Source organism: Schistocerca americana, chromosome 1 (genome assembly GCF_021461395.2).
Source record: "Schistocerca americana isolate TAMUIC-IGC-003095 chromosome 1, iqSchAmer2.1, whole genome shotgun sequence".
Lineage (NCBI taxonomy): Eukaryota > Metazoa > Arthropoda > Insecta > Orthoptera > Acrididae > Schistocerca > Schistocerca americana.
This window is the reverse complement of record NC_060119.1, coordinates 552619467-552636230: the sequence shown is the minus strand read 5'-3', so window position 1 is coordinate 552636230 and position 16764 is coordinate 552619467. Positions and strand designations below refer to the sequence as shown.

The 16764-nt window shown below is 43.9% G+C and overlaps 1 protein-coding gene across 2 annotated transcripts in view; it reads right to left on the bottom strand.

Annotated features, from left to right (window-relative positions):
- LOC124606087 (cGMP-dependent protein kinase, isozyme 1) overlaps positions 1 to 16764 on the bottom strand; it is a 583031-nt gene that overhangs the window by 83218 nt on the left and 483049 nt on the right. For both annotated transcript variants that reach the window (XM_047138062.1, XM_047138056.1), the window contains exons 3-6: positions 15368 to 15510; positions 8671 to 8808; positions 8413 to 8582; positions 768 to 1128 (exon numbers count right to left, since the gene is read on the bottom strand). In XM_047138062.1, the coding sequence (XP_046994018.1) occupies positions 768 to 1128; positions 8413 to 8582; positions 8671 to 8808; positions 15368 to 15510 (812 nt within the window). The remainder of the gene's footprint in view (positions 1 to 767; positions 1129 to 8412; positions 8583 to 8670; positions 8809 to 15367; positions 15511 to 16764) is intronic.

The following is a 16764-nucleotide window of genomic DNA, read 5'->3' as shown; positions in this document are numbered from 1 at the left end:
TGTGGGCTCAAATCTCTCTAATTTAACATTAGTGATCTCCTCGGGAGTTATAAGTAGCAATATATTCGATACCTCATCCAGAAACGCACCCTCTCGAGACCTGGACAGCAAGTTACACCGTGATGCAGAGTGCCTCTCTTGCAGAGTCTGCCACTTGAGTTTGCTAAACATCTCCGTAACGCTATCACGCTTACCAAATAACCCTGTGACGAAACGCGCCGCTCTTCTTTGGATCTTCTCTATCTCCTCTGTCAAGCCGACCTGGTACGGATCCCACACTGATGAGCAACACTTAAGTATAGGCCGAACGAGCGTTTTGTAAGACACCTCCTTTGTTGGTGGACTACATTTTTAAGGACTCTCCCAATGAACCTCAACCTGGCACCCGTCTTACCAACAATTAATTTTGTATGATCATTCCACTTTAAATCGTTCCGTAGGCATACTCCCAGACATTTTACGGAAGTAACTGCTACCAGTGTTTGTTCCGCTATCATATAATCATAAAATAAAGGATCCTTCTTTCTATGTGTTCGCAATACATTACATTTGTCTATGTTAAGGGTCAGTTGCCACTCCCTGCACCAAGTGCCTATCCGCTGCAGATCTTCCTGCATTTCGCTGCAATTTTCTAATGCTGCACCTTCTCTGTATACTACAGCATCATCCGCGAAAAGCAGCGAGGCTCACGTACTGCTCCACAAATGCCAACAGTGAAAGCAACGGAGATTGTAGTTGAGCGGTCGAGCCCTTGCTAACACACTCACCCGCCTCGACGTCGGCGTAGAGACTGAAGGAGCTGGAGGGCCTGGAGAGGCCGCGCGTCTCGTCGCCGTAGTCCTTCTCGTGCAGCTCGCTGAGGTCTCCGATGAGCTGGATGAAGGAGTCCCTGTCGAGCGTGAGGCACTCGACACCGGGCGGCAGCGCGATCACGCTGGCCGTGCGGCAGTCCTCCTTGAGCAGCGCCTGCTCGCCGAAGTAGTCGCCGCGCTCCAGCGTGCGGATCTCCTCGTCCTCGCGCCGGCCCGCCAGCCGCTGCGTCACCTTCACGCAGCCGCCGCTGATGATGAAGAACGTGTCCCCGCTCGCGCCTTGCCGTATGATGTGCGCTCCGGCCGGGTAGAACTCCTGACGAGTCGATCGTAACAAAAAAATTCGTCACAATCAAAAACGCTGTGGTGTGTAATGTAGCAGATTTTAGTCTGAGGTAAGGCATAACTAATGACCAAGCAGTTGAACGGATTGGACAGTGTCTTGAACATCAACAAAAGCAAAACGAGGGTAATGGAATGTAGTCGAATTAAGTCGGCTGATGCTGAGGGAATTAGATTAGGAAATGAGACACTTAAAGTAGTAAAGGAGTTTTGCTATTTGGGGAGCAAAATGAGGAGGTATTGAATAGAATTGGGGAGAAGAGGAGTTTGTGGCACTACTTGACTAGAAGAAGGGATCAATTGGTAAGACATGTTCTGAGGCATCGAGGGATCACCAATTTAGTATTGGAGGGCAGCGTGGAGGGTAAAAATCGTAGAGGGAGACCAAGAGATGAATACACTAAGCAGATTCAGAAGGATGTAGGTTGCAGTAAGTACTGGGAGATGAAGAAGCTTGCACAGGATAGAGTAGCATGGAGATCTGCATCAAACCAGTCTCAGGACTGAAGACCACAACAACAACAAGCTGTGGTGCACTATACGAGTAAAAACAGACTGCATGGCAATCGCCCATTACAACTCTAAAAGCATGCAGAAACTATCTAGATGGAGTTTAAAATTTTAGAAAGCGTTCTATCAATGGAGCGTAAACAGCGATGTTAAAATTCAGCAAAGCACTCTCGATCGCAACAGAAGAGTATTTAAATTGGCAACAGATTTCAGTTTACAATTTAGACATCTTCAGGGTGTAATTACCATCATGGTGGCTGGTAGCAGTGGACAGAGCAATAGCCGTAAGAGTACGGCCGTCAACTACTTGGTCCTGAAGATGTTCTAAATTATAGACCGAAACCATGTGCCAACATAAACAAACTTCTGTTGAGTTCGAGGCTGTTTTACTGAATTTTTAAAATCCAGGTAGTTAATGTAGGGCAACTTTTGACGTCATTAGCCTTTCGACTCTTGGATGATTGAAATGACTCTAAGCACTATGGGAGTTAATATGTCGTGTCATCAGTCCCCTAGACTTAGAAATACACTACTAGCCATTAAAATTGCTACACCAACAAGAAATGCAGATGATAAGCGGGTATTCAATGGACAAATATATTATTCTAGAACTGACATGTGATTACATTTTCACGCAATTTGGGTGCATAGATTCTGAGAAATCAGTATCCAGAACAACCACCTCTGGCCGTAATAACGGCCTTGATACGCCTGGGCATTGAGTCAAACAGAACTTGGATGGCGTGTACAGGTACAGCTGCCCATGCAGCTTCAACACGATACTACAGTTCATCAAGAGTAGTGACTGGCGTATTGTGACGAGCCAGTTGCTCGGCCACCATTGACCAGACGTTTGAAGTTGGTGAGAGACCTGGAGAATGTGCCGACCAGGACAGCAGTCGAACATTTTCTGTATCCAGAAAGGCCCATTCAGGACCTGCAACATGCGGTCGTGAATTATCCTGCTGAAATGTAGGGTTTCGCAGGGATCGAATGAAGGGTAGAGCCACGGGTCGTAACACATCTGAAATGTAACGTCCACTGTTCAAGGTGCCGTCAATGCGAACAAGAGGTGACCGAGACGTGTAACCAATGGCACCCCACACCATCACGCCAGGTGATACGCCAGTATGCCGATGACGAATACACGCTTCCAATGTGCGTTCACCGCGATGTCGCCAAACAGGGATGCGACCATCATGAAGTTGTAAACAGAGCCTGGATGCATCTGAAAAAATGACGTTTTGCCATTCGTGCATCCAGCTTCGTCGTTGAGTACACTTTCACAGGCGCTCCTGCCTGTGATACAGCGTCAAGGGTAACCGCAGCCATGGTCTCCGAGCTGATAGTCCATGCTGCTGGAAGCGTCGTCGAACTGTTCGTGCAGATGGTTGTCGTCTTGAAAACGTCCCCAGGGATCGAGACGTGGCTGCACGATCCGTTACAATCATGCGGGTAAGATGCCTGTCATCTCGACTGCTAGTGATACGAGGCCGTTGGGATCCAGCACGGCGTTCCATAGTACCTTCCTGAACCCACCGATTCCTTATTCTGCTAACAGTCATTGGATCTCGACCAACGCGAGCAGCAATGTCGCGATACGATAAACTGCAATCGTGATAGGCTACTAACCGAAAGAAATCGGTTGGAAACTTTCCTCATGTCAGCACGTTGTAGGTGTCGCCACCGGCGCCAACCTTGTGTGAATGCTCTGAAAAGCTAATCATTTGCATATTACAGCATTTTCTTCCTGTCGGTTATATTTCGCGTCTGTAGCACGTTATCTTCGTGGTGTAGCAATTTTAATGGCCAGTAGTGTACTTAAAGCTAACTAACCAAAGGACATCACACACATCCACGTCCGAGGCAGGATTCGAAACTGCGACCGTAGCAGCAGGGCGGTTCCGGACTGAAGCGTCTAGAACCACTCGGCCACAGCGGCCGGCACTCTTGGATGCTGTCCGACGTCTTTTGCGATATTATGATAATTTTTTCATTACTACATAACTATACTATCTGATAATAACTATCCGGACACTTCTAAGTAAAGCGGAATTAACCACTAGACGTTAAGAGAGGAGTACTCGCCAGTACAAAAGGAGGAAAAAGGAATTGTGCTGCCAGTAGAGAAGCTCTGACAGCAGAATGGGTCGGTTATTAAGTTCATTGTCTTCGAACGTGACTAGTCACTGGATATCACCTGAGTGATAAAACCATCACAGAAACTTTAACTCTCTCAAAGCTGCACAAATCGACTGTTGGTGATGTGAAGGTGTAGTGCAGAAGTGAAGGAACAGCCAACAATGTACGGAGCAGGCTGTGTTACGGAATGGGGGTGTTTTTCTCGATTAGGGTGTTATCCCCTTATTGCGCTTAAGAAAACGCAAAACACGAAAAGTTACGAACATATTTTAGAGCAGTGAGTACTGAATGCAGTAGAGGAACATTGTGGAGACGATGATGGTTTGTATGAGCATGACACTGAACCCTGTCATAAAGCGGAATCTGTAAGGACAATAACACTTATATCGACTAGCTTGGCCGGTGTCCCGAGCTGAACCTAATGCAACACTTTGGAATCAGAACGTCCACTTCCCTCCAGAGTCCAGCGTCCAAGATAATTTCCATCTGTGTTTTTGGCTCCTGAGGCAGAATGGGCGGCCACTGCTCCACAGTCATTCACACACTCATTGAAAGTGTCCCCAAAAGATTTTAAGACGTTGCAAAGGGAAGGTTAACACATCCCATATTAATGTCCACTGAGGAGTTTCCGAGTACCTTTGATAAGTTAGTGTACTACACCCAGCATCCTCTACGCTGTGTTTCATAGACTTTATCTGTCTTTGCTGTTTTACCCCTCTGCTACTCTTCCAGCGCCAAGTTAATTAGTTCTGGATGCCGTAGCGGATGTCCCACTAACATATCCTTACTTCTGGAATGTGCCTTCCGCAGGTATCTTTCTCCATCTACTCTTTTTAGTGCCCCTTCATTTCGTCCTTTATCTAACTTAATTTTTAACATTACTCAATAGTAGCACACTTCGAAAGCTTCCAGTTACTTCTTCTCTGGATTTCCAGTGCTCCATATTTAACTCCCATGTACACTACTGGCCATTAAAATTGCTACACCTCGAAGATGACGTGTTACAGACGCGAAATTTAACCGACAGGAAGAAAATGCTGTGATATGCAAATGATTAGCTTTTCAGAGCATTCACACAAGGTTGGCGCCGGTGGCGACACCTACAACGTGCTGACATGAGGAAAGTTTCCAACCGATTTCTCATACACAAACAGCAGTTGACCGGCGTTGCCTGGTGAAACGTTGTTGTGATGCCTCGTGTAAGGAGGAGAAATGCGTACCATCACGTTTCCGACTTTGATAAAGGTCGGATAGTAGCCTATCACGATTGCGGTTTATCGTATCGCCACATTGCCACTCGCGTTGGTCGAGATCCAATGACTGTTAGCAGAATATGGAATCGGTGGGCTCAGGAGGTAATACGGAACGCCGTGCTGGATCCCAACGGCCTCGTATCACTAGCAGTCGAGATGACAGGCATCTTATCCGCATGGCTGTAACGGATCGTGTAGCCACGTCTCGATCCCTGAGTCAACAGATGGGGACATTTGCAAGACAACAATCATCTGCACGAACAGTTTGGCGACGTTTTTTAGACCATGGCTGCGGTTACCCTTGACGTTGCATCACAGATAGGAGCGCCTGCGGTGGTGTACTCTACGACGAAACCTGGGTGCACGAAAGGAAAAACGTCATTTTTTCGGATGAATCCAGGTTCTGTTTACAACTTCATGATGGTCGCATCCGTGTTTGGCGACATCACAGTGAACGCACATTGCAAGCGTGTATTCGTCATCGCCATACTGGCGTATCACCCGGCGTGATGGTATAGGGTGCCATTGGTTACACGTCTCGGTCACCTCTTGTTCGCAATGACGGCACTTTGAACAGTGGACGTTACATTTCAGATGTGTTAAGACCCGCGGCTCTACCCTTCATTCGATCCCTGCGAAACCCTACATTTCAGCAGGATAATGCACGACCGCATGTTGCAGGTACTGTACGGGACTTTCTGGATACTGAAAATGTTCGATTGCTGCCCTGGCCAGCACATTCTCCAGAGCTCTCACCAACTGCAAACGTCTGGTCAATGGTGGCCGAGCAACTGGCTCGTCACAATACGCCAGTCACTACTCTTGATGAAGTGTGGTATCGTGTTGAAGCTGCATGGGCAGCTGTACCTGTACACGCCATCACAGCTCTGTTTGACTCAATGCCCAGGCGTATCAAGGCCGTTATTACGGCCAGAGGTGGTTGTTCTGGGTACTGATTTCTCAGGATCTACGCACCCAAATTGCGTGAAAGTGTAAACACATGTCAGTTCTAGTATAATATATTTGTCCAATGAATACCCGTTTATCATATGCATTTCTTCTTGGTGTAGCTATTTTAATGGCCAGTAGTGTAATACCGTGCTCCAGACGTACACACTGAGGAACTTCTTCCTCAATTATCTATCAATATCTGATACCAGCAGAGCTCTTTTATTGAAGAAAGCCTTCTTTACCTCAACAGATCCACTTCTGATGTCTGTCTTTCTTCAGCCTTTCCGTGTAATCTTAACTCTACAAAGAACAAGCCTTTCACCTTTTCCACTATTGAGTGGCTTCCAGCATTGACGATGAGCTATTCCTTATTCTCTTTACTACTTTGAAAGTAGTTTAAAGTAAAAATATCGCAACACGTCGTTATTCATCGCTATGGAGATGATTCCTTTCGGTATCAAGAAGGCGAAATACTTCATGCTTCAGGAATAATGTAACAGTAGCCGTTCCACAAGTCTGAGCGTTATCGAACTGTAAGTTTATTAAGCCAGAGTTGCAAAATACTAACACGAATTATCTGTAGAGGCCTAGAACAACTGGCAGAAGCCGAGCTTGGGGAAGATCAATTTGGAATCCGGATAATTGCAGAAGCACGCTAGGCTATACTGACCCTATGATTTATCTTAACCGATGGACTAAAGAAGGATAAACCCACGTACACAGCATTTGAAGATTTAGAAATAAAAATATGTTGACAGGCATACACGCTTTCAAATTCTGAAGTTATCATGGATAAAATGCAAGGAGCAATAAGCAATCTACAACGTTTGCAGAGAAATGACTGCAGTTATACGAGTCGAAGGAAATGAAAATGTAGAAGGAAGCGAGACAGCGTTGCAGCCTTCTCTAAACGTCATTCCGTCTGTACATAGCGCAGGCAGTTAAGGAAACCAAGGAGAAATTTGACACAGGGATTAATGCTAGGGAAGAAGAAGTAACAACTTACTGTCGGATGATGACATTGCACATCTCAGCAACGGATCTGAATGATTGGTTGAACGATTAAACATGTCTCTTTTAAAGAAGAAGACCTTATAAGTTATAGTGAGACACCCTGTTCGTTGTCTATTTAATTTTTTTGGTTCGCTAGTCTTATGACTGGTTTTTTGCGACCTGCCTCAATATTCTCTCCTGTGTCAGCTGTTCATCTCAGAGTGGTACTTACACGCAACGTCCTCACTCCATTGCCATATATTTTGCAGTTGTGTATCTATTTGCAACTTTTGTCCCTGTAGTTCCATGTAAGTTATACCCTGATATCTTAATACAAGTCCTATGATCATATCCTTTTTTCTAGTTAATGTTACCTATATGGTTTTTTCATCGCTAATTCAGCGACGAATATCCTCATTTCTTATCCGATTAGTTAACTTAATCTTCATCATCCTTCCGCAGCATCTGAAACGTTTAGATTCTCTTCTTTTTGCTTCACAGAGTAAGTTTTGTTTACATACAATTCTTACTTCTATACAAGTCTGGGTTTCAGGGGAACGTTCTCGGAAATTTCTGTCTTAAATTTAGGTTTATGTTTGATAGTAGTGGACTTCTTTTGATGAGGACCGCTGTCTTGAACGAGCTAATCTGCTTCTTGTGTCCTTTTTAACACTTTCGTAGAGCATTTTGTTCCTTCCACAGTAGCAGATTTCTTCAGGTCTTGCAGTTAGTAGTCTCCAGTTTTGATAAATTTATCGCTAATTTCATTTCTGCTACTACTCAATAGTATCGTCTCTGATATATTCACAATTCATATTCTGTCCTCTGTAGACTATTTATTCCATTACACGTGTTCTACAATTGTCCTTCACTTTCACATAGAAGAACAATGTCATCAACAAATCTTGTCATTGATATCATTTCACCCTGAATTTTAATCCCACTTCTGAATGTTTCTTTTATTTCCTTCATTTAGTTCTTGAAGTGCAGATTGGATGGAGGAAGAAAAAAACCGCATCACTTTCTGAGGCTGTTTTTATTCCGAACACGTTTCCCTTTGTCTTATAATCTAATTGTTCTCTCTTGGTTCTTGTGCCAATTGTATATCCCTACTACATGTATCTATTTTCTGAGGATTTCTGAGAATTGCGCCAATTTACGTTCTCGGAGGCTTTTTCTAGATCGAAAAATAGTTTGAAAGTGACTCTGACATTCATTATCAGGCGTATTGTGAGTACTGCCCCCTTTGTGCTTTTACCACATTTAATCTGATCGTCACGTAGCTGATGTTCAAGTTCTGTTGCTAAATGAATAATAAGCTGTAACTAGTAGTCAAACAAAAAACGAACTGCTATATCCTAGGCGGCAGGACGTTTATTAAACGTATCGCGGTGAGCTGTCAGACTTACAACTTCCAGGACGTCAGCGATCTTGGCGAGAACGTCGTTGCTGAGGTTGCGGAGCAGAGGCACGCTGCGCAGGAAGTTGATGTTGTCCTCGAGCCGTTGCAGGCCGGTCCGCATCATGATCTGCTGGAAGACTCTGCGGTCCAGCACCCACACCTTCGCGTCGTTCACCACTGAGGCACACAAAACACGCTTAACTCGCGAACCCCTCAACAGGCGACAAAATTAAGAGGTCGGCCGATGTGAGGAGTTCCATACTACCTTTAATGGATGCTGTCCGAGTACAGTTGTACAAAATGGCAAGTTCACCAAAGGCTTTCCCGGGTCCCATTCTTCCAAGAACTTTATCCTCCTTGATAACTTCGAATTCACCTTCGGCGGACACGTAGAGATGTGATCCTGTGAATATAAAAAAAAAACAGTGTAATCTTTGTGGCTTCTTCAGCCATACCGCTTACTGCAGAAAGGCAACATGTTCATTCAGGTGTTTCAAAAAGGACTTTACAACTTTGAAAATTCATAGAAATTAATTCATAGTACCTACAGAGGTGACTGTAAAGTCAATTTGTAGGGAAATACGTAAAGTTTTGTCTCGTGTAGTTCGCTAGTACCGAATCGCACCGTAAGGAGCGCTAGCGGCATTTGCGTTAAAGATAGCTGTCTTCACTGGACACGAGCGTGCTGGCTGTGTGTTTTGATTTGAAGAATTGAATTTGGCGACAACAGTTCAGCATATCTTCCGCACTAAGTACGCTAAAAATCCTTCTAGTAGGCCTACAATTTATGAGTGTGATAAATGTTTTGTAGAAACTGGGTGCTCGGTAAGACCTGGGAAATCATCAGGTCGTCCAGGCACATCTGACGACGTCGTTGGGCAAGTGAGACAACGTTTTGTCAACAGCCCTACGAAATTGACCCGGCATGCATCTCGCGAACTGCAAATCCCACATACGACTGTTTTCCGTCTGTTGAGAAACCGTTTGCATTTGAAACCATACAGATTCACGATCGTACAAGCAATAAAAGACATTGGTAAAATTGCTCACAAGAACTTCTGTGCGGGTATGTCAAATCGATTACATGAGGACGAACATGATCTTTTCTGACGAGTCGAATTTTTACTTGAGTGGCAAGTTTAACACACATAACTGTAGGATTTGGGGCAATGAAAACCCACATCAAACATTGCAACATGTTCGTGACAGCCCTAAAGTGAACTTTTTTGTGCAGTGAGCAAGAAAGTCCCCGTTTTTTCAGCGGGAGAACCGTCAACGGGATAATGTACCTGGATATGTTACAACAATTTTTGATACCACAGATCGATGAGGATGACCAAGAACGAAATGTTTACTTCATGCAAGATGGTGCGCCACCCCACTACCTGGCTGACGTCCGGGATTTTCTCAGTGACCGCTTTCCAGCTCAATGGATTGGTCGTGATGTGCAAATTGCACATTGGGAAGAAATTGAGTTCCCATGGGACTTGTGCAGGATAACCAACGGCAGCCACATACATCTTTAGTTTAAGGTAAAAAAAAAAAAAAACTTTGTTTCTCTACAAAATAACACTAAACCCACTTCATTCAATAAATTTACATGAATTTTTAAAGTTGTAAAGTCCTTTTTGAAACACCCTGTATTTCCTTCTTTTTCAGTAGAGACACACAGTGAATAAAACCAGTTTAATGCAATATATCCGTTGACATGTATTTCATGCTTCTTAACATAAACAAGGGGAAAGAGAGGGACGACTTTGTGTTGGACATGTTCCTGTCCTGCAGTACACTGGATTTTCGGATTAATTTTAAGGTTAGATCACTTTTTTTAAAACAATTATACGTATAAACGCCCTTCATTGTAATGAACATTGTTTGTTACATATTTCTGAATAATATTTGATGTTTTGCATGGTTGCATTAGTTGTCTTCATCTGCATCACAAGATGTGTCGGCCGTGCTGTGAACGCATTCGAAAACGGCATCTTGTCTTGAGGGATACAGATCAAATATTTCTTGATATCATCCATTTTGTTATTGTTTATAGGCAGCGCTCATATGCAGGTTTTCGCTGGAGGGAGCTCGAAAGGTTGTACAGCTTTTTTCAACCTAAAAGTGTCCATCGTCAGACTAGCAATATTCATGTTACACGTAACGCTATACGCATTTACAGCTGGAAAGGTCATCTCACCGTATTATGAAGTAGTGAAAATCGTGTTTCAGAAACAACTTTACCATAGCTCAGGAAGGTTCTTTCATATATTACGCAACAAAATTAAAGGATAATTTTCTCCCCCCGCCCCCCAATTGCGTCGCAGAAGTTTGAAATTAGACTCAAAGATTGTCCTCTGTGATGGTGCAAAGATGTGGCGCCCCACAACATCAACATCGATCTCAGAAACGCTACAAACAGCAAGCATGCGAAAAAAGGGCCATAGCTCAGTAGTAGTTCATGTGAGTTGTAAGTAGGGTTAATGACGTCACACTGGCACAAAATTTTACCACCACAAACGGCACAACGTCCTCGTAGACATCTCACGCGGTTGGAAGTTGTCATAAACCCTCTCACCCACATTTCACCCCTCATTTGACGCCTCTGTGATGAAAGTATTGGCTAGAATTGTGATGAAATTTGGTGCCCACCTTACACCTCACATGAGTTGTGGCCCTTCTTTACGAATGTGCCGGCACCTTGCTGTCTGAAGCGTCACCGAGCCTGAGGGTGACGTCGAAGGGCGCTTTGCTATAGCACCACTACAGAGGAAGGCTGCAGGCACCTTTGAGCAGAATTTCAAACTTCTGCGTCGCAGTGGGAGGCAAGTACGGGGTTTCGAAAAAGTGATCATTTAATTTTGTTGCACAGAGTAGAACGTAAGCCAGCAGGAACTGTAGTCGATAAAAGAATCCTCCTTCATTCGACCAATGGAAAGCTTGTTTCCGTTTTTCGAGAAACGTTTCGTGAGTTAAACAACGTCATCCACTGTACAGTGTCTATGCTCCTTCCATCAATGTAAACGGAAAATTGACCAGTGTCATCGTGCAAACAGGTTTCCTTTTCGCGGTAAACAGCGCATTGATCCAGTCAGAACCATAACCCTCCAAAAATGGAAATTTATAAGTATTGGACAAGTTGCCTTTCTGCAGTAAGTGATTCGTTTCAATTATACACCCAGCATTTATTTTATTTGTTGAGGGAGACAGTTTGAAGATGTTGCATTCAGGAAGGCTGCAATGACGCTAGAAATGGTTGTCAGTGCAGCAAGTTACTGAAGACCTTGGAAAAAGGATGGTTTCGTAGTGTGAGTGGATGGGAACCTGGTATGGTCGCGCCGCGAGATGTCCGAAGACGGAAGAGCAACTGCCATGGAAATAGGAGAGTGTCCTGCGAGCATGTGTAACACTCGTAGCGGCGAACATAGCCAACTCATTGTGGGCTAATGTTGTACTCCAGGCAGCGCAGTCTGACGTACTACGAGCTGCTGCGAATCCTCCTGGCGGGGAATATGCATCGCTACAGGGGACAACAGAGGTAGCAGCCGTCTTCTGATTACGGGGATTAATCTAGAGCCTCCATAACATTATTATGAATTTGACAACAACATTCAGACCACAAATACATGGTGACAATTAATGAACTATATGAAAAAAACGTAAATTAGTTACAAATTACGGCGTACACACATTTCATTCAACATGTAAACGTCACTACAGATATTCTAGTTTATTGTTATGACATGTTCGATATGCCTGCCATCATTGGCGATGACTTGGCGCTGACGAAAACCGAAATTCTGGATGACCCGCTGAAGTGTCGGAACACCTATGCTGTCGATAACCTCTTTAATGGCTGTTTTCAGCTCAGAAATGGTTTTGGGGCTACTGCTGTACACCTTGTCTTTAATATAGACCCACAAAAAGGAGTTGCATGTGTTCAGATACGGAGAATAAGGCAGCCAATGGAGGCCCATGCCAGTGGCCTCTGGGTACCCAAGAGCTAGAATGCGATCCGCAGAGTGCTGCTCCAGGACAACGAACACTCTGCTGCTTCGATGTCGTCGAGCTCCGTCTTGCATAATCCACCTCTTGTCGAAATCATGGTCACTTTGAATAATGGAGGTGAAATCATCTTCCAAAAACCTCAGGTACCGTTGCTTATTGACGAACGCATCAAAATGAAAGTGGGCTTTCTCGCTAAACCAAACGACACATGTGCATACTAATTCTCAACATCCTCCGCGGCAAACCGTGCAGTTTGAATGTCCTAACGCAAACTGTTCAAAAGTTACGACGATTCTGTTTCATATAGTTCAATAATTGCCACCCTTTGTATGGGACGCTCTTTTAGCAAAAGAGTTTCAGTATGACTTATTTTATTAATGACGTAAATAATTGAATTAAGAGATGCTAAAGCAGCACCACGGAAGTAGTAGTGCCCTGTCGAGGCTGACCATAATGTAGCTGGCTTTCATAACGAAGAGTTAGTAAGTGTTTTAGACTTGCTATTATGCCGCTATCTGAGTAACATATCCGTGCCGCGATGGACGGTCAAATGTTGAATCTGTTTCGTATCACTTATGGTCTTCGCGTACGCAAGGAAAGTGCTGATTATTTTTGATTAGAAACTGTTGCAGGACTCTACGCTGCCTGTCGCGAATGTTAGGTGTTACTGATTTACGCATTTTATATCACACAAAATTTTGTGGCGTGGGAAGTTCTGTCTCAACAAGTACGTCATACTAAATGATGTGTGGCCGATAGTGTCACCGTGTTAAAATAAAACATTTTGATCGGTCACATTAACGAAATGTGAGTCCAGAAGTTGCGTTGGCATCTAACGACAATGTTAGCCTTTCATTGCTACCAGATTTCTGGCACCATCTTCAAATACATACTGTTTAATAACTGTGTAAATGTTACATTCACATCAAATAATGGTTTCCTGGAAAGTTAGGCGAGATTCCTTCGTGGCCCACATCCGATGTCTTTAGTCGTTGACACAAAAGTGCTTTGCTCCTACGGTCATGTTGAAATGGTTGTCCTTATTTACTCAGTTTCTCAGGCATGAAACTGACTAATTGCTGTGTTTCAAGAGGTTTCTTTCTTATAGCGATGCATTTGCAGATTATTTTTCAGAACTTGGCGCGTGTTGATCCCCGCGGAGCCAAGTTACTGCAAACGTCAACGGATCTCTTTGTCAGAACTGACAGGATCATTTTGTCACGATGTTGATAAATTCAACAAATTAGCTGCACGTGAATGCCAGCAAGTTAAATGTCCACATATACAGTACTATCATACTTCGTATAACTAGCTGTTATGAAATGTACTTTGTCGATCAAACGCCTGGAAAGCCATTGCGCATTTCGAGCATTGGTGTCGCATTCCTACCACACGAGCATGTATTCCCTCATGTAGCGTTTCACGCCTAGTCACCAGGAATGTAAAAGATGGTCATGCAAATTTCAGTGCTGGCAACCAACATGGCCAAAATGGCGAACATTTCACATGTGGTGTAGTTTTTTGGTCACTGATGATACCAAAATTAATATTTTATTGAGCTGTACTACCTTTAGGAGCATTCTTTTTTCATTAATGCGTCAAACGTTATGGCAAATTAACTATATAGCAAGGATTTTTGTACATAAAAAGGAAACTAGTTTTACGCAAACTTCATGATAAGTATGCTACTATTTAGTAACAAGTCCGTTTTGACACTACATTTTTTGCTACCTTCAGTCATTTCATCACAGGCTACTGTATACCAGGCAGTGTTTACTAAAGTAAAATAACTATTTTATCAACATGAACTCAGTAGTCAGGTAGGGAGCTTCAACAATGTTTCTAAATTCAACACGAAACGTGAAGAACGTTATCTGTTCATGAAACTAATAGTTGCTGTTCACGAAAGTGATTCTCCAACACTTAGAACCGAGAGAGATGGCGAAGTGCCTGTAATCGTGAGAAACAGGACTTCAGATGACTGCCAATTGTCTGAACTAACATTCTGCGGAAATTAGAGATTAATTCCTTAAATTATGTAGTATGTCACGTACCTTACGAATGTGATGACTACCCACTGCTGTTGGCGTGATACACACGTGAGTCACGAAAGGGATTCCATCCCTTATATTTAATGAACGGTTTAAAATGTCTAAATGAGGTTATCGGCAAATAATGTTAGGGAGGAAGGTACGTAATTTCATAACATGATAAATACTTTTTAACAAGCGAGCTATTGAATGGAACTATTTACTTTTATTAACGGCATTCAAATGCGCTTGGAAATAGGAGTTCCTTGATATAATGGTCGCTAACGTTTGCGTTGAAACTTTGCTCAAGATTATCCGGAAAATGTACTCAAATTGAAGTGCAAAGCGACCGGAAGAGGATGTTGCAGAGTAAACTCCATCAAGAACATTAAATAAATACTTAAAAACAAAACATGGAAATAAACCAAGGTGAAGTTTATACAATGCACGAAAATCTAGAACACTATGTGTTACAAGCGATAAGAGTGCCAAATTCAAGCATCAGAGATGAGATTGTGAAATACGCTGTAATGAAAGTATGGATACTGAGAGCTTACTGCATTATTTTGCTCGCTTCATTCGTTATGTATTGATTTATTAACCACTACGTAAGCCTTTCGAATATATTTTTTCAACTGTGGCCATGCTTTCATTTTTTTTCTTTTTTTTTACATGCGCTTGTTACGCAAACACAGTATGCGTATTACAACTTTCTGGTCTACTGCCCATTACGGTGTCTATCTGCTGCTTTGAATAATTCCCCTTCGTTATTTATTCATCATTCTGATGCGATTAACGCGGTCAGAGTAAATTTGTCAAACTGGTGACGGCCTATTAGTGACGTTAACCGCCGCGCAAACATGGATATGTTATTACAGTGCATTGTAAACTGCCATCGGGCGTCACAGCGCTTCACAAGTGTCAGAATATTACCTGCTTCTCCCTCTCTGATTACAAAGCTCCCCTTCCCGTATTCCAACGGATACATGGAGTCCACAATCTCTCGCACTTGGCTGGAATCCAGATTTTTCAGGAAATCGTTGTCCATAATAGCGTCTTTTATCAGCTGTTTGGACCTGCAAAGAGAGTTATCAATAAATACGATGTAAATGAAGTTACTCGTAGACTTACTGTAAATAAGTATTTTTTTTAATTTTAAAATCTTATGGGACATAACTGCTAAGGTCATCAGTCCCTAAGCTTACACACTACTTAACCTAAATTATCCTAAGGACAAACACACACACCCATGCCCGAGGGAGGACTCGAACCTCCGCCGAGACCAGCCGCACAGTCCATGACTGCAGCGCCTGAGACCTCTCGGCTAATCCCGTGCGGCTGTAAATAGGTGACTACGTCAGTAAGTCAGTAATATTATTCATGTTATTCATTCGCGGATCACTTATTTGACATGTCATTTTCAGACAAGGGATTTAACAATTTCAAAATTTATTAATTCATACATGCCACCTTAGTGGCTGACAACGACTTATACTCTCCTGGAAATTGAAATAAGAACACCGTGAATTCATTGTCCCAGGAAGGGGAAACTTTATTGACGCATTCCTGGGGTCAGATACATCAAATGATCACACTGACAGAACCACAGGCACATAGACACAGGCAACAGAGCATGCACAATGTCGGCACTAGTACAGTGTATATCCACCTTTCGCAGCAATGCAGGCTGCTATTCTCCCATGGAGACGATCGTAGAGATGCTGGATGTAGTCCTGTGGAACGGCTTGCCATGCCATTTCCACCTGGCGCCTCAGCTGGACCAGCGTTCGTGCTGGACGTGCAGACCGCGTGAGACTACGCTTCATCCAGTCCCAAACATGCTCAATGGGGGACAGATCCGGAGATCTTGCTGGCCAGGGTAGTTGACTTACACCTTCTAGAGCACGTTGGGTGGCACGGGATACATGCGGACGTGCATTGTCCTGTTGGAACAGCAAGTTCCCTTGCCGGTCTAGGAATGGTAGAACGATGGGTTCGATGACGGTTTGGATGTACCGTGCACTATTCAGTGTCCCCTCGACGATCACCAGTGGTGTACGGCCAGTGTAGGAGATCGCTCCCCACACCATGATGCCGGGTGTTGGCCCTGTGTGCCTCGGTCGTATGCAGTCCTGATTGTGGCGCTCACCTGCACGGCACCAAACACGCATACGACCATCATTCTCACCAAGGCAGAAGCGACTCTCATCGCTGAAGACGACACGTCTCCATTCGTCCCTCCATTCACGCCTGTCGCGACACCACTGGAGGCGGGCTGCACGATGTTGGGGCGTGAGCGGAAGACGGCCTAACGATGTGCGGGACCGTAG